Source organism: Pyxicephalus adspersus, chromosome 6, assembly GCF_032062135.1.
Source record: "Pyxicephalus adspersus chromosome 6, UCB_Pads_2.0, whole genome shotgun sequence".
Classification (NCBI taxonomy): domain Eukaryota; kingdom Metazoa; phylum Chordata; class Amphibia; order Anura; family Pyxicephalidae; genus Pyxicephalus; species Pyxicephalus adspersus.
In genome coordinates, this window is record NC_092863.1 from 76,368,542 (window position 1) to 76,392,019 (window position 23,478).

Consider the following 23,478-nt stretch of genomic DNA (forward strand, 5'->3'; position numbering starts at 1 on the left):
GTTAGAGCAGGTTTTGCTGCATGTTGGCAAGGTCTGCGCTTTAATTCGCTCGCTCATTAAGGAAATAATCTGACAGGAATATAATTAAACAAAACCCAGCATGATTTCCCAAACATGCCAGGCTCCCTGATACAGGAAACTAGTAACATTTCCTGAAGATATATCATCCAGTAAGGTGCATAGTGTTAAAGTGAATGTGTGGCTTCTTTAGAGATGTTAAATTACATGCATGGCCAAATATTGTCGTCAACACAGCTTTTTCACTAAATTCACTGGGAGCCTCAAATTGTACAGCGTTTTATATCAAAAACCTCAACCAGAGCCTGCATGGATATAGAGTAGCCCTTCACTTCCTACTGCCAAAGCATAGCCATTGGCCACACATCTTAATCTGCAGGCAGCACTAGAGGGGAAAGCACCACCGTAACCATACAACCTGTGGTTGCAATTTTTATTACAGAATATACAGATTTGGAACTACCAAGATAATAGGGAAGTTACCATGTGTGTAGATCCCACATTAGATACAGATAGGAAGACCCAACTAGAATCTCAAATTTGCCAATGCAGTACCACTGAGTGAATGATGTACTTTCCAGTCAATATTGTGCTTTTTTACAGCTAGTAAATATCAATTATCCAAACTGCATTGTCTAGTACAGAGGTAGGCAAACTCCGGCCTTTAGGCCGGAAACAGCCTAGCCAGTATCCCAGTCCGGCCTAACGCCCCCTACTTATTTATTGTTGGGTCTGGCCTAATTGAATTGGTATGTTATCACGAGTTCCCAGGATATCCTGATATCCCAGGATATCAATATCATTGAGTTCCCGTACAGTGACCCCAATTACTATGCCTAAACAGCAGAAGCAAGGTGCAGCTACCAGACCTTCAAAGTTGAACTTGAACGTTGTGTCTTTAACCCCAAATGAACCGACAAATTATTCTTCGTCCAACATGGCAACAAAGCCCTGTGATTAGTGTGCAAGGGCCCCAACAGCACTTTCAAGCGGTCAAATCTCAAGGGGGATGCCAAGCACGCACACACGTACAGAGACTACACCGCAGATGAGCGGAAGACTGAGGCTGCTCGCTTGCAGTTACGGCTGGAAAAAAACTTTCCTTGGACACCTTGTTTCTTCTGGCCTAGTGTGCCTTCTTGACCTCCTGAAATGGCCTAGTAGTCCAAAAAGTTTGCCGACCCCTGGTCTAGCACATCGTATTTTATATTGTAAGGAGCTGTGCACAATTGTTTATGTTTATGTCCACATTTGCCAAATACATTTACACTTCCATATATTGTCTGGAATCTTGCAAAAACCACTAAACCTGAAAAACATTAAAGCTGTCTTTATCCTGAACTTTTAGGAGCACTTAACATTTGAAGAAAAACAAACTTATTTATTCAAATCTCTTTCCTCTGTTACAACACATGCTAGAGATTTCACAAGCATTCTTATGGTCTGTGTTTCACCATGTTGTGTCCTGTACCAATCTTTTATAACCTGCTATGTACATGGAATTTCGAACAAGTAAGTCTATAATGGAATTGTTTTCTAAACATCCCAACAATTAAGGTTAATAATAGTGATCAGTTAGCAGTTATCTGTACTATATGTATTTGAGATTTCTAACCAGTGGAGCTTACAATTTTATTAGCACTTTCTAAAAATGATAAACCAGTTTGTAGAATCAGTGAGGTTAGTTCTGTAAAGTCAAAGATCCTTAGCTCATATTATCTAATGTTGCAAAAGCGAACAGAGTAATTGCTGCAAATAGGTGAAACCTCAACTTCATAGAGTATCTCTGGAGAGGTCTAACACTCTCTGCTAAGAGTGTAGAGAGTTTTATTAATCGGCTAGGGGAATGTGCTTTGCTGATCGTAGAGCTATAGGTTTGACAATGGATTCAAGCCCCTTTAAAAAGAACCATGCTTCCCACAAAGAAGAAGGGTTCTACTCTGCACCTGCTGGCAAGGGACATGCTTTTCTATTTGAGATATTTTTGCTAAAGATAAAAAAAGAGCTTCAAGACAATAAATACCTTTTTTTGATCCATCAGAAATTTACTTGGCCATTTTAAACTGAAAGTGTTGGGTATGGAAGCAGCAAGCCATGATCTTGCACTGGAACACTGCACTTACAATACAGCCAAGTGTGGGTATTGGAAGTGTACCTTTCTGCTAATTGCTGGAAGAATCTCTACTGATTAGGAGAAAACAGAATACACAAAGCAGAAACACCTAAAGCACCCCATTATAGCTAAACCTGCAGATAATTCAATGCACCACACTGGTGTAAGGCAATAACAGCTGACTGGAACAAACAGAAATGGCACTGTATTCAGAACTCATTTATCACAATATAACACCAGCGTTTTATGGTCTGTATCTTCCAGCATCTTCCCAGTTTTACAGGGATTCTTTCCACAGGCTGGCAGTGAACCAATAACATCTTGACACATATTACACAATAATATTAAAAATAAGGGATTACTGGAAAATTACTTAATTTTATCAACAGATATAAAAGTGTTTACACATACAGGAATATCCTTTTAAAGTACTTAAAGCGTACCTAAATTGAGCCTTTTTACTTTACATAAAAGGGTAGACAACCCTTTTATGTTAAGTAAAAATCATGTTTATTTATTTTTTATTTTTTTAAGTGCAACACTAAAAAAAAAAAAAAAAAAATGAGCAGGAGCATCTCAAGCATGCGCAGAAGGTGCCTTTACGTGGGGGGAAAATTTTTTTGCTGATCTCACACATGCGCCTGGGTCTTGTGACGAAGAAGAAGAGAAGATGGCAGCACCCTGGCTAGTGGACGGATGCGAGGGCGACACAGGACCCGATAGAAGAGACCTCCAGATGGATCGGACCACCCTGCGGGATTGGAGGTAAGTGTTTTTTTTTTGTTTTAGGCACTTTTGCAGATTCAGAGTCTTTGTAGCATTTTTCAATTTTTATGGTAATTTATAATGTGAACCCTAAGAAGGAACTAAAGTTCCCCTTCAAAAATTTGTGATCAGGTAGGTGTTTGTTGCAGAAAAGGGACAGTCAAGATGTCAATAAAGATGGCTGGAAATTAGGAAGAGGAGAAGTAAGAAGATGGCAGCGCCTGTAATGCACAGGTGAGTGTATTTAAAAAAAATAGGGTCAGGCAGGTGAGGTTATTTTATTGCAGAAGAAACATTGCCTATTCCCTCTGCAATAATGGACCCAGTAAAATCCTAAAAAAATAGCTTGCATAGCAAGAAGCGATCTAGAGAAAAGAGCTTTTTTAAAACAACACTGACATTTGTTAAATCAAAGCTAAATTTTAGATTGCCTGACTTCTGATCTTGTTGTATATGAAATGAGGAGCAAAAGCAGCAAAGAAGCTCTATATACTGAAACCTGGAATGGAATACATCAGGAAAATACAGTCAAGGTGAACAATAAAATTAATTGTTTACAACATATCAAAATGGATACTTTGAATCTGATGAAAACAGAAGGACATTTAAAAAGAAGTGAATGTACAATTAATAAACCATTTACTGCAAGCAGATCTGTCACTGCCATTTGCATGTGGAAAATTCACCTGCAATAAATGTTTGGTGAATTTCACATTTACTGTTCAATCAATATATTCATGGACAAGAAGTCAAAAGATATTGGATTTTTTTTTTCAAGAAGTAGCTTTAAGGGATAGATATAAAATGCTTTGCAGTCAGATAAAATTAGATTTCTATCCATCTATCAGGATAACCAATTAACATACCTTTTCACATATATTATATGTACCAACAGGATTCAGAAAACAAACTGCTTAGAACATATAAAAATTATGTATTTATAGTTCTGGGGAAGTAAAATGTAAATGTATGGTATTACAAAAAAGGCAACCCTGAGGTAACAAATATATGTATCCAGAAACAAATGGCTAGAAAACACGAATGTTCTAAAATGCCAACATCCTATTCACTGATGCTCCTCATCAGCATAAGCTGAACCTGTACACATGGACAAATGCAGTAGTTTCATAAGAAAATATTTGTGTATATCTGTGAAAGTTAAATACCGAAAATATGTATGATCGTTCCAAAAGTTAAAGTTGAAAATTGGCAAGCCAACATAATGAACATAATGGAGTGTGATCTTGAAAGCAAGCCACCAGAGTTTACAGACTGTCTGCAAAATTGATTCACCAGATATAGAAGAGAGTGCCAGAGTTCTCGGAAGATAACAAAAAGTTGGAATGTCTCAGGAAAAGAAGCCAAACCAAAAAAAGTCAAAACAGATTTTAAAAATTACAAAATTAAATTGAATGAAAATTGTTTGTTTTTAGTTTTGCATAGGTTGAGTGTCCGACTTGTTTTTATTGTTATTTGTGACACTCCGGAGAGTGTTATCCTTTATATTGGTCCTAATGACCACTGTCCGAGACAAAAAGCACTAGACACAATGGTAAAGAAAAATACTCCAATTGGTAAGCCAGTTCTGGTGATGTTTAATAGTGGATATTTTCTAACTTTGGAGATATCGCTTCTTACTCATGAATGTCTGCAACAAAATGTAAATAGAGTTCTTTCCAGTGGGCTACAGAGAAGGAAATGCCTAAGATCCCAGTAATTTTTTTTTTTTACTAAAATAAAAAAGTGAATATGACTGAAATTTCTACTATGCTATAAGACCGAAGTGCTACAATATTTAAAGCACAATAAATCAAGGCAATATAAAACATACTATGAGATCCAATATTCTAGAGAAATGACCCCTAGATAGATAACTGAATAGGTAAAAAATAAATAGTTTCAGACCCTGTCATAGACAGAGTTATGAAACCAGAAAGAAGAAGGGGTTTTGTTGGTAGGTAATTCAATGTAGACAAAAGCTAGACAGAGCTTAGCTGTTACATTGAGAGTGTTATTGTAATAAAGTAATTATCAATCCAGGTAACATCAAGTGATGCAAAAGTAGCTAGGTCTCAGTACCCGACGTGTTTCGCCGATTGGCTTTTTCAGGGGAAAGTGATGTATTACAGAAGTAGATTTTGGTTGGAGGGGATTACTAAAGGGTGGGGTTTTAATAAAGCGGAGTCCTCTGGGGGATCAGAGGTAGGGAAGGGATCATCCTTTAATTAGGTGAATTAGTTGGAGCAAAGCAGTATGGGCTGCTGCTATGTCCCAAGGTATTTTTTACCAATTCATTTTTTTTCTACCTGCTAGCCATTGTCTATATCTGTTGCACCTCAAGATTGTTTATGAATATGTAAATAGATATGTAAATGTATATAGAGGTATATATATATGTATAAATATATAGATGTATTCATAGATGTATGACTAGGTATGTGTGCGTCCTAATAATTAGACTGTATCTAACTAGCATGAAACAATACAGTACAGAAATGTTGTGTTTTAACATGAAACCTGTGTTATCTTGATCTGGCCATAGGGGCTTCCTAGGGGGTCTCCAAGCCCAGGACTTCACAGAGCAACACACAAGTGATACAACAGCTGCCAGGAGACAAGACCTATTTTCCCAGAACAAACAGACCACCAATATGGCCTTCAAAGGGCATAAATCTATTCACCTGAGCAAACAGGAGATGGAGGGAAAAGTGAACAGATGGACTGGGGTGATGACCCAGCTGGACATTTATAGACCCCTAAACAGAGATTCCAGCTGGAGATTTTTATATCAAATTTAGTTGGGAGGTCCATCAAATTACATTAACCAATCCCAATCTAGTGGGGGTGTGTGCCAACTGATGGTCAGCGTACCGAACACACCCACTAACCAATCAAGGAGTCCCAATGTTACCTAATAGGACTTAACTATATAAAAAGGGGAGCTGGAATATAACAAGGAGGGAAAAAGGGAGTGATGGGAGCTCTTAGGGAATCAGGCTCATGGAGTACCCATCAACATCCTTACAGGTAGCTATTACACATTCTTGAATTGCATTCTATGTTATTTGATGTATTGTGTATCACTTAGTTACTAGATTATTACAGGGGTTACTACTAATAACTTTATGTTTATGTGATATATGTAACATTGATTGAAGTTCCTATGTGTTTAAATATCTGACAATATTGTTGTGTACTTTGTCTTACGTTGTTTTCTTAATTAAACTGTTTGAATGACTAGCTATTATTTGTGCATGAACCTTCTTCTTTAATTGAATATCTATATGCATTGATAGGGGATATAATTTCCATATTTATGCAGATAATTACATAAATATATACTTAAATAACAATACTAATGAATGTCACCATCAGCATGCAAAATTTAAAACTGCCCCTAAATTCCTTCTTTATTGTGTTTTGCTAGACCAGCCTGAGAATGCAATAAATTATATACACGTGAAGCACACTGTGTTTCTTTCAAAATCAGAGAAACCATTTCAACAAGAGTTTTCCTTCCTGTGGTTCTTGTGCCAATCATAACATTGGGCTATACATCTGTACATGTCAATTTATCTTGATCCAATTAATTTTATGTTTAGTAAAATCAAGAGGAATATTAGAAGCTTTCCAATAGCATGCAGATGTGATGCGGGCTGCTAGCAGAATATATTTAACCAGTCTGATCAACTGTCTTGGAACTGATTCCTCCAGCTGCGTAAATAAGGCACTTTCCACTTCATTTGGGAGATTAACTTGTGTGACTGTATATATGAGATTATAAATTTGAATCCAGAATCTTGGAATTCAAGGGCAGCACCACAAAGCATAGTACAGGGTTTCCATCGGACCGTAGCTTCTATAGCATAAAAAATTAAAACTTCCGCTGGCGGGAGGGCAAATTTCTCTTCTTTCTAGGTGTCTAACAACTCAGGATGGCTTTCCCATCTAATAAATCTCCAATGTGGAAAAACCTCTTGTTGCACCACCACAGAAATCGACCCTGACTGCATCCATGAGAAATTCATAGTTTTGCCAAAGAGGTGTAGGAGGAGAATGTTGGGAGTGAAGTTTGTAATTGTTTTTTTTGCCCATCCCAAACTGCTAAGGGGGGGGGGGGGGGGGGGTTGAGAATTGCAGATCGCTTATTGGAGTCCCTTCCTGTTTTAACCATCTTAGGTGCCCCAAACTTCTGTGGGCTTCAATATAATGAAAATGATTGGAACAGATGCCTATCTCCTTCCATATTCAAGCCTCAGTACTAAGAAATGAGGTCACCTATCACAAAAATAGATAATGCGGCTTCAGAAGTGAGGGGTTCCAGCTGTTTAACTCATCTTGTCTGGACAAGGCAATCTGAGACTGAAGTATGCTTAAACTAAAAATTAGCCAAAGGTGACTGATGGATAAGGCAAGAATTGTATATTTTAGGTATGCTTAAAAGTAGGGGAGAAAGAGAATGGAGAAGGGGTTATATTAGGCATACAGCTCATCAAAAACAAATATTTGTGCATGACTATACGAAGGCACAAAGCAATCTACCTGCTAAATTTGAACAGAACTGAGAGGCAGATACTGTTTTTAGCAAATATAAAATACTGTTTTTTATAAAGAATTGTTCATGACAGATTTCTGGGCAAATGGGAAAATGCAAATTTCCTCCAACAACCTAATCAAAATTTTATGCGACCTGTTAAGTCCAATTTTCATGCATATATTTAAATCATACTGGGAGAAGATTAAGTAGTCAAATATAAGAACTAAGTATCTTGCCACAGGGATTACAATCAAGTGTCACTCTACCTTAACCCAGCTGTGATTATATAACATAAAGGGACACTATAATCTAGAAAAAAAAAACAAAATGTAATGTGTGAGTAGCAAAGTTACCAAACATACATGTTGAGCTTTAAACAGAAGATGACAACCATGGGCAAACTAAAACCACAGGAAAATTACCTGGAAATTGCAGGATGACGGTTTCTCCGAGATAAGGCCGGCTTAAGGGGTGTGTACTTTGGGCATAAACATGCATGTTTGACCAAGACATTTTTGTGTAACACATATGGATATTTTATGAAAAGAAAGCTTTCCAAGCATAATATTATATCTGCAGAGAAGAGAGCTACAAGGAAACCAGTCATCACATATGTATCCCACAAAGTCATCGCAAACTGGTTTATGAAGCTGCAAGCTTAAGATTTCTCATATTTGCTTAACTACCTTTATGTCAATGGCCTGAAACAAGCATGTGCATATCAGGTGTCCAAAAGCAGTACATGCTAGTTCCAGGACAGTGACTCACTTTAGTGAAAGAAGAATAAGAATGGCAGCCCTGGAAAGGAACATGAGAAAAGGTTACACCAATTAGGAAGGAAATGTTATTTTTTTACTCTTTTTTATCCTGGGGTATAAATTATTATTTTTTTTTTTTGCATGGGTCACTCACTATACATCACCATTTAAAATGACCAAAACCATGTCCAGTAACACAAAATCTGCAGTTACAGAAAAACATCAAACATAAGCATCATCTATAGCAACAATAAAAAATATCCTTTCATTTTGGAAATAGACATTGTGCCCAGTAGTGCTTACTTGCAATGCTGAAGTCAAATATTATCTCCATCCAGAACATGCTCTAGTATTGCCAAGGTTTGCAAACAACTTAAAAAAATAAAAAGCCAGTAGAAGCAGCTGCTTTCTTTATAAAGGGCACTTACAGCATTACCATTGATAACAGATTTCTTTGAAGGTGGAAAGTTAAATGGTGAGATTTCAAACAACTTTAATTGGGCGCATATGTATCTGAATGAGAAAAAAAAAAGTCAGTTTGGCCTGAATGTCTCAGCCTTTAGCACTTATTGACAATGACCTGGAGCAAGCAGGTAGATAAGTAATGTCAGAAATACTGACTGACCCACTCATTAACTGATATAGACTGAACAAAAGAGAAATGAAAACTTTTAACAACCAAATTTCTGCTGTCATTTACTACTGCTAGTTGAAAAATGCAATCTTAAATCTAGCTACCAGAATGCCAAGGTGCAATGCACTCATTTTGTAATTTCCATAAACACAAAGCAAGTTCCTGTAGTGACATAGTAAATTATTCATGACATGTTAGGGTTTGCATTTTAATACATCTGTGTATGCTCGCATTTAACGTCACACAGGTTCCCTAGATGCAAGCTCCATTTCCACTGCACATACACTATACCAATACTATATAATAAAATAAAACATCTCCCCTGACTGGTGCCGGAGGCAATACAGAAGGGAAGTAGGGACAGGCAGTGTTTGTAGCCATGTAGTTGTACCATTCAGATATCAAACAGTTTACACAATGCTTTATATCTTTTATTTCGCTCAAAGTTTTGTAGTAGAAAAAAATTGCTTTGTTTGTATGAAACAAAAAAAGCTGTTTTTATTATTATTATTATTATTGATAATATTAATAAAATACAGGATTTATATAGCACCAACATATTACACAGCACTGGACATTAAATAGGGGTTGTATGTTATGTTAACTGCTATTCTGCAGCGCCATACATTTTATCTTATCCAATGTATACAACGTGAAGGACAGTAATAGGATGCTGGCATATTTGAAGCCCAGAAGTTTGAGCTCCTGGCATCCTTCCATAAATTAAAGGTATATGCAAACAGTTGAGGCTACCAGCATGCCAAATAGCTGCCACTTTCCAGGGTTTTCTTACTTCAAGCAATTCTTTTTTAGGAATATTCTATTTCAAAGCTAGATGTATGCAAATAATGCTAAAGCTCCTAATAAAAAGATTGTGTTTTTTTTTTCATTTTATCACATTCTGTTGCTGAGTTTTGAAGTATTTAGATATTCTTTTGCATTCTGGGGGAAAACAGCTAACCAGCCCACTTTCCCATGTTGCTCTATAGTCAAGTGTTGATGCTTACATGTCCTTATAGGGCTTTGACAGGTAGACAGGGATCAGCAGGGGCACTCTGACGGATACTTTAGTCTGTGGCTATGTAGAAAGCTTGGATGCACTGGGTGTTCTGCATATGATTTGTTTTTTTTGTACCAGAAAAGCTAACCCCCATGAGTTTATTTGCACTTTGAGTGTCCAGGACCCTGTTGTCCTATCCTTACACTTACCTATTTTTTCTGCCTCCAAAATATCACATTTTAGAACTGAGTGCTGTTGCAAAAATCAGACCCATTGACAATTACTATTGGAAGGTAATTATCATTATTAATTACTTTACCTGTCAATGTATACATATTATATCTCAACAAAAGCACTAAAATACATGAGTAATAAAGCTGATAGGAACAGGGTTTTTTTAAGTAGTGTTCTATCTTAAAAATGTAAATCAAAAGCCACACATATATAGTCTCTGGCTCCAAACACAAAAGGAAACCAAACTTGGTCTTTGCAGTGTGCAGAGATTCTCCTATTGAAGAAGTAAAAGGGTTAACCCTTCAGAACAGGAAATCTAGTTGCCATGTGGGTCTGACTGAATTTCCAGAGGGACTTCTTTGAAACAGAAATTGGAGCTAGAGAGAGTGCTTGAAAGCCGCTAAAGATGCAGCTAAGAGTTCATTTCTTTCTGGAGATCACTAGAATAAAATACTAGAACTGCCTTACTTCAGCCTTGAAAACTGCTCACTCTCCTTGGGGAGGGACCAACATGAATTAAGAGGCATGATTACTCTGGCATGAGAGTGCACAACGCTACACGACAGCTTTAGGTTGTACATTCTATAGGGAAGTAACAGAAGCACAAGTCAGAAAAGAATAATTCTATGTTTTTTAAATCACATATTGTTTTGTAGCCTTAAAGGTACAGCCTGTGGCCCAAAAGACAGCAGTATGTTCACATATGCAAACAACCCATCCTTTATAAGGACAATTCAAAGTCTGTTACAAACAGAGTACACATCTTTACGCTGGACCATCAGCTTCAAGAGCTATGATTTGTGAGTATGTTTTATACAAGGATGGGTTACAGTCCTGGCAATAGATAGGACATTTTATTTATGATAACTAGTCTCTATATTCAGGATAGGGAGGTATTTGATCCAATGACTCATTGACATAGATTGTTTTTCTGCAGCTGTTTGTGAAATGCTGGCCAAGTACAGGTAACCAGATTCTGTGTTTACTTGGACACTGCAGGTCCTATAGAAAAGCATTTGGACTCCAAAAACAAGTAAAACAGCCTTTTGGTGTGTTTTGTTTATTGCCTTGGACTGTGTTAATGACAAGTGACTATGGTAGGTACATTAGATTGTGACTCCCATTGAGGTACAGTTAGTATCGTGACTATGCACTTGTTATGAGCTGTGTAATATGTTGGTGCTATAAATACAAGTTAATAATATTAATATCTATAAAATTAGTTTACTAACAAAAGATGGTCTACAAATACAATGCCCCTGTATTTTGTGGGTATGGTTTTTGCCAAGGATAATTTTAGTGGCAAGTGCTTACCCAACACTAGTTTACCATACCGCAATTACAACAATTACAGTATATCCCACACATTAAAAAGATATCATCTCACGTTCTGTTATTCTACAGGATAGGAAGTTAAACAATGGTAAATATAGGAAAACTGAAAGTAGTTTTAACCCTCAATTACTGTAAAATAAAATAAAAATTGGACCATTATTTATTTTAAAACATGCTGATACTGAACGTCATGCTGATACTGAAAAGTACAATTTAGATATTTATTAAGTGTATTCCCCCATATTCAACTTGTACTTTTACCCTGACAATGTTGTCTGAACTTAAATACAATAAAATGATGGCCTCATTAGTGTCGGTAAGTAGACTAGAGTAGGTCCTAGACCAGAGTTTAATGTCTTGCTATAGCAAAGGTCAATAAAGATCACGCTAAGATCACACTAAAATATTATTGGCCAATACTTCCCTTTGACTTGTCATGGCTTTAGGGTGGATTTTTTTTTCATTACTATTTTAAGATTATGGTGGTATATTTTAGTCCCAGGGCATGGCCTTTATTAAAAAAAAATGCAATAAAGGTCAATTCTTTGTAAGGAGAACAATTCACACTTACAACATCTTTAGTTATCTTAATTTCTCCAGGCATCTGGGAAACCTTCTCCATCACATCTAAAGCTCTTTGGAAATAACCTGGTTTCCAGATGAGTGGCATTTGTGTATAAACAGCACGAAGACCCTGAGAAAGCTCCACTTTTCCTAAAAAAAAAAAAAAAAAAATTAAACATAATATGAATAGTAAAAACTGACCATAATGGATTCAATAACAGAAAAGAGGGATAATAGACATTGCTGGCTACCATAATTAAAAACACCAAAAAACTCCAAATAAAGTGCATTTTACTAATCATAATTCCGGTAACAGAAGCCGCTATTCTGACACTCCAAACATGATTTTTACATATCTGTAAACATTCAGTAATAATAAAATTGACCAAGCATGAGCAGCCTACAGCCCTGCACCTTAGAGTCCTGTATTTAAAATTCCCTAATGCTACAGAAAATACCGATAAAAAAAGCAACAAAATTTGTTTCCTGTCCTATCTTCCAAGCTTTAGACACTTTTAATTAAAATGTTATATTTTGAGCTGTATTTGGCTTTTTTTGCAGACAAACAAAATCCTGCATAATTATACGCTGCCAAGCGAGAGCAGAAACATGAACTTTCAGCATTGGCTCTAATACAAAATAAATACACATCTTGCAGGGGATAATCTTATCTTCAGAAGAAGCAGCTGCTGCAGTATTCATTATGAGGCGGCCTGAGTACAGCTCTCCAGAGCAATTATCACCTTCATTTGTCCCACAAAAATATTATTTTTCCCTTCGGCTACAGAATCCCTCTGTCTAGGGAACGGGCTGCGGCACACTGCAATAAGATCCGCCAGAAAACAGACAGAATGGTTGCAACTGCCTAATTCCAAAATGGCATCTGAGACACGGAGGGTAAAAGATCAGTTGCAAAGTTCACAGACGCCGCTCATCTGTTATACTATATTTAGCTGTATGTGGCAGACTGGGCCCTCGGGCCTCTACTGGACAAGTCTGTTCAATTAGATTTTCCAAGATAGCAGGAAGCAAGACCTGACAGTATAGGCTACAGGGTTCAGACACTGTCAATGTAATATGATGTGAATGCATCAGATGCCATAGTTCTTTCTTTTGCCTATGCAGTGACTGGCTGTGACACAGCAGAAGCTGAATGAAAAGTCCTGTCGATACCAATGCCCTGTGCTGACTAAAATAGACTTGATGGATATTTGCTGCTGTGCCAACCAATTCTTTACTAGAATACACTGAGGTCTTCAAAGGGACAACCCTGCCCCAAAGGGAGATATAATTCTTCCTGCAAATCAGAGCTTACCAGCCCTAATTCTAATCAAGTCTTCTATGAATCAAAAGGTCTTTTTATTAAAGCAAACCAACGTGTTTAAAGAGAGTAGTCAGCTTAAAAAACGTACTCAATATTGATTGTTTAGACAGCAGTACACCAATCATTATTATTATTAATAATAAAAAACAGTATTTATATACTGTTTTCCTGAAAATAAGCCCTAGCATGATTTTTCCATATTACTGCTCGAAATATAAGCCCTACCCTACAAAAATAAGCCACAATATATATATATATCTGTGTAAAGTATGTTCTACTTGGTTTTGTGGCTTATGGTAGGAGCCAGTGTTGAGGCCCTGGAGCCGGCCAAGGGAAGAGAAGGGAGGGTTCCTTGGCCACCCGATGCATGTCCGGGAATTTACTCCCCAGCAGGAGCTCAAGTGTTTCATAAGGGCAGTTAGTTGCCTGCTGACTGAGGAGAGATTATGACAAAGGTTTCCTAGAGCTGGAGAGGAGACTTTGGACTAAGCTTACCAAGACTGCATGAACTGTGAGTGGACTCTGTTTACCCATTTGCATGAACTGTGTACCACTGGGGCTTACAAGTGGTCAGAGGAAAATAGCATACCTAAAAGGAGGTAGCTATTTGCCCAGCCGGGCCATTGTTTGTTTTCAAAAAATGGCTGACATATATATATATATATATATATATATATATATATATATATATATACATACACAGTGGTACCTCCTCGGTATAAGTCCACTTTGGAATAAGTCCAACTTGGACACAAAAAATGCTTGGTATACAAACTTTTTGCTGAAACTTGTATGGGTCAAAATGAGTCATAACATTGTGTGCTACCCTTATTTACCTCTCTCGAGACAAAGCCACGAGCTTCAGTACACCAGTTGCTACCATTCAGTGAACAACGCACGCTATAACTACCTGTTATGACTTGACTATATTTGTATAAATGTTGATTTTTTTTGTTCAAGAATAAATGTCAATTGTTGTTCATGAAAAAATAAGTCATCCCCTGAAAATAATCCCTAGTGAAATTTTGGGCAAAAATTAATATAAGACACGTCTTATTTTGGGGGGAAACAGGGTAGCATGTATGATTAGTTACTGCTTTTTTAACTTTTATATGGATTGCTGCCTTTTTACTGAATAAGCCCAAGTAGGAAAAAAAAGAAGTAAATCTGAGTAGAATTATCAGCAACACTAAAATGTTATTTGAAAAGGACACCATATACCATGAAACATGTAGAAATACTGCTGCCAGGGGCCGCACACAACCCTTTAGAAATTGTGTGGCCTTGGATTACCAATTAGTAGACAAAAAATTGATTTGTAAATAGGGCTGTAATGGCAGTGATCTATAGCAATCATCACTCCATGCAGCACTCCCTTGGTCTCTAATCACTGGAGCAGTAGGTACACAGTCTCTGACCATCTCTAGTAAAATGTATGCCGTCTCCGATGATCTTCTCTAGCCATTACATTACTAAATAATATATAAAGCCCATTGATGATGTCAGGAGTTCTGTTTACCTCCACCACTAGACAAGAACATTTATCTGCTTTTTTTTTTTTTTTTGAAGAAGTATAAACTAGAATAGAATACAATAGAACATAACAATAAATCTATCTCTTTAAAAATTACACTCCAGGCAAAACAAAAAAGTTTAACCTTGTTATCAGCCCCCCTCCCAGTTAAAAGGGTTAAATGCTAATTTATTTCTAAGGGTTAATAAGTAACCCCTTCTCTATAAACCACCCTTCTCCAGCAGGCTTAAGCTACATACACACGTCCAATGTAATAATCATCCGATAATCGTCTCAGGGACGAAATCAGACGAGAATCTGGCGTGTGTACAGCGCCTGTCGTCAATCGTCCCAGCGACCGTCCTGGCGGATCCATGGACGATGGACAATCGCAATGGAAGTGAAGGGGGAGAGCATGCAGCAGGGTTCCTGCTCCGTCATTCTCCCCCACCCCTCTCCATAGAGCAGAAGGTTGCTGTATGTACAGCAGTCTTTCATGCATCTTGCATTGCTTAGTTGTTGGAAAGAGTTGTGAAAGATCCTTTCCAACGACAATTATTGCAAGTGTGTACCCAGCTTTACTTCTTTGTAAATGACCAGTCCCCTCAAATGATTATTCAACAGCCCTCTTGCCCAGCTAGCTACATCTCTGACATCATATTACGCAGAACTCAGATGACATGCAGTGGACAATATTGTTGGTTGGTAGGAGGTTGCGGACTAAAGGTAAGTCTCCAACTTTATTATCACCATGACAAAATGAGCACATAACCCTTGAAATCGGAAGGAGTATAGTTAAACTTTGCTTTTTCTGGAGTTCAGCTTTAAGCCTGCAAGCCTACTTTTGGAAAAGAAGTCTTTATAAAGATTTAGGTAGTAATGTAAGCACATAATATTGTGGTTAAGGTTGAGGTGGTAGACGGCAGCCAAAAAAAAATATAGGGGCATGAATAGTCAAATGACACATTAAATATATTTTTTAGGTCTCCAGTAATTTCATGGCTGCTAAGCCTCACCAAACAGATGATTAAAAATGTGTATATTGATCTTCTTAATATACCACAACCTTTTATTTAAATGGTAGCTGTACCTTTTAGATTTCATCGGGGATTATGGCAGTTGTAGGCATCAAGTTGCAGTGGCCACATGAAGCAGACAGAGAGGAACTTATGTCTACCCATTGCAGACATTTGGTTATAGCTACCCTTTTGGGAGGCAAAATATGTTTAAAACAACATTATAAAAAATGCGAATCATCTGGTTGTGCAGCTATTTCTTTGGCTGTATTGCAAGCTAGGGGCAGATACAGAGAAGATATCCTATGAAAAATAATCAGAACAATCATCCCATCAGCGTTTATCACAATGGTATGTTATAAAGTGTCAAATATTGTGTATTATAATCTACATTTATACATGTTGATATTGCAAATGGTTTAACAAATAATGCACTAAAAATTAACTTTCCCATTTACTGCACTCCACAAAAATGTACCTAAAAAAGGCATTAGAAATGTATTATTTTTTAGGACCATTCAAGTCCACAAAAGGCCTCCTGTGCTGCAAGAAATGCATACAGCTCCGATGTCCTGTTTTTGTTCGGTTTTGTCAATTCTGTCTAAATCTCATTTTCTATCCCTACACATACCCTCTGTATTATTATTATACAGGGGTTATATAGCGCCAACATTTTACGCAGCAATGTACATTAAACAAGGGCTGCAAACAAAGGACAGATGCAGACAGTGACACAGGAGGAGGACAGGACCCTGCCCTGAAGAGCTTACAATTTAGGAGGTGAGAGAAGTATCAGACGGTGGGGGGTGGGGGTATGGGGTGGTCTTTACTTTAATTTGGCTAATTTCAAGCCAAGAAATGGGAGGGCCAATCATTTCTTTTAGGATAACACAAGAAGGGTGCATAAGGACAATTCTAGATTCCGGAAAAAATCAACAGATATTTTTTGCTTTTATCGGACAGAAACTACAAAACAGACCACAGGGGAGCAAACAGATCATTGTTAACTTTTGCAAATACTTTAGGCTGTTCTGAGCTTCATATTAAACAAAACCTTTCTACAACTTACCAATCAACGAGTATCCATACAGCTGTGAACTGTACCCAACTGTGTTCTCTTGACCCAAACCTGCCAGCAGCAATGAGGCACCAAGGTTCTTCTCTAACACCCACTAAGTGAACAAAAATAAAGATGAAATAGTTCCTTGTAGGAAACTGGGAAATATAGAATTTCATGGCCAAAAAGCACAATCTAAAAGGAAGTGGAAATTGTATTTTGGTCTATATCTTGGAGTTTTAAATAAAACTTCTTCAAAAAAAAAAATGCATTGAGTTTGAAACTATTTTGGTTGACCAAAATCTATCATGCTATACGTGTATTATGTTGTTTTATGAATATGCTGTATTATGTTGTCCATGATGACATATATATATTTATTTTTATTTTTTACAGTATATTGTTATTTGGGGTGTAGAATTGAGGAAAATTTGTATATTTGCAACCCACAAGAAGTTTTTAAACATTAAATGTGACTGCTGACTATGGCTACATGTTAACATAAATGAAAAAGAGATTCATAAAATAGGTTAAGAACTGTCCTTTAAAATCAACATTAATTTATTCCCTGTATTATTTTAAAGAAATTAGCATGTTCAACGCATTTTTTTCCAGTCTGCATTTATTTTGGTAAGAATTCAAGAAACTGGTAGGCTTTTAGCCTGGCCCTTGTAAAGGCCTGTGGTAAGCAAATTACACAGCAAATACTACTGAGGACATGATAAATATTCCAGAGAAGGTTTATGGTTACATAAGGATACCCCACAGCAGCTTCAAGGTGTAAGTTATTCATTTCCAACCAACTCTAGAAAACGCACAGCAGGAACTGAACAGTTTTACTGTAGTTAACATATATATGACTTTCTACTTGGCAGCATGCATTGCAAGCTAATGTTATATAAATAAGATTTAACTGTTCTTGCTGAATGCAGTGCCATATATACTCATTCATCTCGCTAGAGGTTTGTTTCTGGTATACAGTAGCACAGGTAGATTTACATATTGAGTAAAATGATGTTCAGATCTTACAGGAGAGAGAATATTCCAGATTCAGTTATTTAGGACCCCATAAACACAATAAACTGGAGAATTTAGCTGTTCACCTATAGCAGTGATTCACTGGTAGGATCCTGTACATTTTTTTTCAAACCATAAACATATAAAGACTTTTTTTTTTTTTTTTTTTTATTAATTTCTTGCTTTCTTGTATTGAGACCAGGGGTTGGTTCCATATATTATTACTGGGTGATTTGTTATGCTTCTCTTGCACCTCCTTTACTATTCACTTTTATTGTAAAATGTATACAGTGTAATATTACAACGTATAGAAGAATATAAGCCATACCTTCAAAGTTTTCTTTCTTTATGAACGTATCAAGTAGCAAGTTAAATGTGAAATTATTTGGGAATATTCCATATTGCACCTGGGTGAATGACAAAATGACACATCACTATTAGAAACTGCTCTTCAGTGTTATGGAAGCATGCATAGAGATTAAAAATAATATACAGGGCTTGAAAAATCAATATACAGCGTTTGGCAAGTGGTTATAATTGAGCAATCCCGAAGGAGTGTTACAAATTGTGGATTTCAGAGGCAGCCATCACAGCTAAGGATAATCTTTGGTTTAAGGGTGTGTTCTATGTATTATTGAGGACATTTTAAGGACAAGTGTACTTGACCTGACCTAACCCACCGTTCCCTTTCACAGATGTGCACTTGCCTTTAACCAAGAAGCTGGGATTCTGCTTGTTTTACATTTAGTGATGCAGATCTCCATTGTCCTGGTCATGCTTGTGCATTAAAGCCCGAAATACTTCTGTGGGACTACCGCTAATTTTTGGGATACAGACTTATAGAACTCTAAAGGGCACTTATGTGCAGACGTCTCCAGGACAATAAATACGTGGGGCGCTGAATGTAAAAACTGTGGAGCAGTAGTCATCAGACAGAGGAAATAATGCAGTACAGAAGGAGGAATGGTTTTAATGTACTTTGTTCTTTTATGACCACTTCCAGCCTTTTTTAATCCCATCACTCTCTATATAACTTTTTACCGATATTCATGGATATGCAGCTCATTAATTGCAAAGCCTATTTAGACTTTTTTTTCTTACATAAAACTGGACACATCCAAAGATCAATGAATTAAAAAATAATAATACATTGTCTCTGGGGCACACTCTTCACAATGTAAATACATTTCTAAAACACAGAGGCAGCCAGCATTTTAAAACAGGACACAACGGTACCTAAAAAAAAAGCATAAATTGCAATGCATTTTAAAATTGTCTACCCCAAGAGGAAATCCTCATTTTTTAATGTTCACTTCATGCTTTCTTGATGTTGTCTTGCAGCTGGCCAGTAACAATGGAAAGGCATCCTCAGCTAATTAACTGACTGTAGTGATAATACCAAGCCTTGGTTACAGCAACACAAAGAATAAGGCATTTGTCGTGATGCCAGGAAACAGTACTGCAGGGGAGATGTACAGATGCGGACAGCCTGAAGCTTTGCTTCATGGTGGAGATAGAGCTTCCATCTGACTGAACATGGTTTCCAGGACATTTACCAGATTACTCAAGCCACCCGCACTTCCAAAATTTACACCATTTTTTTCTCATGTATTGGACACCAATGCTCCAGGCAAATGCATATTGTGAATTGATAGGAGATGCCCAATCCCTGTATAATGTAATAATATCATAGCTCTGGTGAACATGCTACATTTGCATGCTGTATAATGAGCTGTACAGCATATTACAACATGCTGAACGTCAAACCATTTAAACTGCTTTGTGATATGAATACTGCTTTCACTGCCTGGTCCTGATCCTCATTATTCAAAACACAAATATTAAAAACCCGGACATAAAAATGTCATCTTACCCCAACCACGCAGACTTTAAAAAGGTGCCCATATATCATTTACACCTTGTCAGATGAAATTCAGAATTTAGAACAGGGCTCTAGGTAACAAATATACATACAAATAACAAATTCTCTAAACTCCATAAGAGTCTCCTTAATTTGTGATCCCAATAACCAGTCATGGCCATACTTGCTAAGAGCAGACTGCCAAAGCCCACTGGGGAGTCCAATTTTATGCATATTGCAACAGTTTACTAATTGTTTAGAAAATGGGAGCAAATGTCATATTTGTAAACCCTACAAAACAACCTTCATAAAGGTTTGCAAGATAATTTTACCTATGCAGGAAAAAAAGACACAAAGAGAATAACATTGAAAAGCTGGACTGTGGAGTTAAAAGCTTTTCTTAGGTACCTAAAATCAGAGATGGCAGAATATGTCCCAACTAGGACTTCTAATAAATTTTTAGTTTAATGAAAAACACTTCTCCCATAAAGAAATAAAGCCTAATGAGTTGTTTTTTTAACTAGCCTGAAACCCAGCCAAGCTGTCATGCAACCTGACAAAGTTGTGCACACATTATGCAGAAGTTTTGTTTATCTCTCATAAACCCTGCTCACATAATAAGCATTTATTTACAAACTTTGAGAGGAATACCTTCATTTCCCTTGCAGATCACCTGCACTGCACCCATATGATGGACCTAGATTACAAGCAAGGTGACCTCCACTTTTTAGAAATGCTTTTACTGGAGATTGGACATTCGCCCTGCAAAAAGCAGGTGCCAACTTATTGTACCTGTAAAACTGCTGAGCAGGGCATTAAACACCAATCGCTCACTTGCATTGACAGTGCTGAAATGTCTTCTATGTTGCATGCTTTCAATCAATACAAAAATATTAAGACTCCCGTGCCAGTCTAAAGAAATTCACACATTGGATATACACGCCCCCTGCATGAGCCTATAGGAAAGTGGCAACTCTGCTCTGAAATCAGGAGTGGTGCAGCCTTGTTGCCCCATCACAAGAATATGAATTATATGGGAAAAAACACTATATTTATATAATATGGGAAGTCACAGTTCTACTTAATATTCATGTATAACCTTACAGGATAATTTATGTAGAGATAAATGGTTTGATCCAGAAATGTGCACAGCTATCCTTACATTTTACAGAAAATATTCTTTGTGCTTCACTATTTGTGGTCCTTTAAATAATCCTAAACTCCAGTATCACAACTGTATGCATCAATAGATATAAAGGCTTTACTCTATGGGAAAAAGATAAAAATAAGCTGCTGCTATCGAGGAAAAAAATCTTGCACGCCATAAGCACTTGCATTAAATTGGCAAAGGGTTTTTTTTTTTTTTAATAAAAGACATGTGATGTGATTTTTTCCCAAGGTACATTAGAGGAGCGGTGTGTGAATAAAAATACTGTACCAATGACAAGCAGACTGCAGCACCGGTGATAGGCTGGAACAATGAAGAGACTGGTGGGGTGAGCTGTTGCTATAGTAACCATGAACAGAGAATTTTTCCTTCCACAGTCCCAGAGCAGACCGAATAAACTCTAATTTACAACCTACACATGCATTAATTATATTACTAACACAAATCCCAAGCAAGCACCCGCTGATCTTTGGAAAAAGAAGAAAAATGAAATAAAAATAGAAAAATGAGAGTTAAAATGTTCTAATTTAAAAGATCAAAACAAGGCAGAGTGGTGCAAAGGGAGTTAATGTGGTCTGAGGTGCTGTAACCTATAGAAACTGAATTAATTTTCCCAGAATAAACTATCCAATCAGATGTATACCTAATTACCAAAAAACTTAATCAAAAATATAAAAAAAAAAATATTTAAAATGTCAATGTATTTTTAAAAGTAATTGTTTTTAAGAGTGTGACAACACAACACTCTATGATTTTCCAGTTGTTCTCTTGTGCAGGCATTCTCCCACATGTGCATTCTATAAACTGAAATTATCACTGAAAGATTGCCTGCCATGAAGAAAAAAAATAAATGCAAAAAGGGAGAAAGGGGTGAAAACAATATTTTGGTCAAGAAAAAACACAGCGATTGTTTAGGATACTAAAGATCACCCATATATGTTAAAATCTATCATAAGTGTTGAACCCCTAAGTTCAACCTTAAGCCCTAACTCCTAAAAGTTGGGCCCCCTTTCGCCTTCAGAGCTGCTATAATTCTTTGTGCTACAGATTCAACAAGGTGATTAAAAGCGTACTTAAAATGAACATTTTAACTTTACATAGAAGGGTAGACAACCCTTTTAAATAAAGTAAAAATAGGATACCTACATCATGCATTCCTGATCTCAGGCATGCGCAGAAGGGGCATTTTTCCACCAAGGGAAAAGAAATGCCGATCTCACGCATGAGATCGGCTGTCTTACCCCCCCCCGGATCAGGTGTAGTCTGACACAATGTCAGCAATTAAATACTGCGACACACACACACACACATTATCATGAACCGGTGAACTAATCTAATCCAGCAAAATGATTTCACAGCTCTCCCAACCAAGGTTTCAGGACTTTGTTCCAGGATACAAAAACCTCATCTACAGTAAGTGCCTCAACTGCATAACAATGGGTTTTTACAAATACAGTATGAGTAATGGACTTTGTCCCTGCAGATAGTGCCTAATGTTATCCCAACAGAAGACTGAAGAATCTAAAAAGAAATCCTGGATATTTCAGTGGAAAAAAGAGGAATGCTATGGAATGTAATCCATGTAAAATATTTAGCAGTGTCAATTGGAAAGCAGCAGTCTCATAAGTAATTCAGCCTTTGATCTCCGCTTGACATAAATAAATGAAAGATGAAATACCAGATGAAAGATGGCGGGTTTTCAACCACTGCTTTGATTAAATAATTAAGCCAAAGCATTAAAACCATTGACAGATGAAGTGAATGATATTGATTATCTTGTTGAAATGGCACCTGTCAAAGGTCAGGCTATATTAGCAAGTAAATGGCGAGTTTTTGAAGGCGATATATTGGAAATGAGCAATCTGAGTTCAAAAAGGTTCAAGTTGTGATGGCAAGACGATTGGGTCAAAGCATCTCCAGGTGCAGGGCAGATTTTGCAAGGTGTTCCAGGTAAGGTACTAAGAACCTAGAAATGGAAGGGAGGACATCTCTGATAGGGTCCTGGAGTTACTGTAGCACAAATTGCTAGAAAATGTAAAGCTGGCCATGATAGAAAGGTGTCAAAACACACAATGCATCACAGCTTACTACATATGCAGCTGCATAGCCCAGACCAGTCAGAGTGCCCATGCTGACCCCTGCCCACCATGCCCATGCTGAAATACCAGAACTGGGCCATGGAGTAATGAAAAAAGGTGGCCTTGGTGTAATAAATCACATTTTCTTTTATATCCTAAGGATGGCCGGGTGTGTGCATGGTTAACTATCGGAAAAAAAAAAAAGAGACAGGGGAAGTTAAAGGATCTGCTGAGAACACATTCAGGAGTCTTTTGGAGTTGGTGCTTTGATGTGTCAGAGCTGCTCTCACAGCAAAAAGGGGGTCTTACACAATATTAGGCAGGACGATTTAGTGCTTTGGCCAAACAGTGTACATTATATAAGGCTTTAACACACATACACAAAAATCTGCTTGCAAAGTGTCTTACAATGCTTGACAAATTATTTGTAAAATGGATGAGTATTACATTTCTTTTCCAAGGCCTGATTTGGAGTCATTGGAAACA

At 37.1% G+C, this 23,478-nt stretch overlaps 1 protein-coding gene across 1 annotated transcript in view; it reads right to left on the reverse strand.

Annotated features, from left to right (window-relative positions):
• The window catches only part of MRPS27 (mitochondrial ribosomal protein S27), a gene marked incomplete in the record, with an annotated part of 50,077 nt that overhangs the window by 4,839 nt on the left and 21,760 nt on the right, over window positions 1-23,478 (reverse strand). The window contains 3 exon segments of the mRNA XM_072413962.1: window positions 11,966-12,108; window positions 16,881-16,983; window positions 18,137-18,292. Of these exon segments, the coding sequence (XP_072270063.1) occupies window positions 11,966-12,108; window positions 16,881-16,983; window positions 18,137-18,292 (402 nt within the window).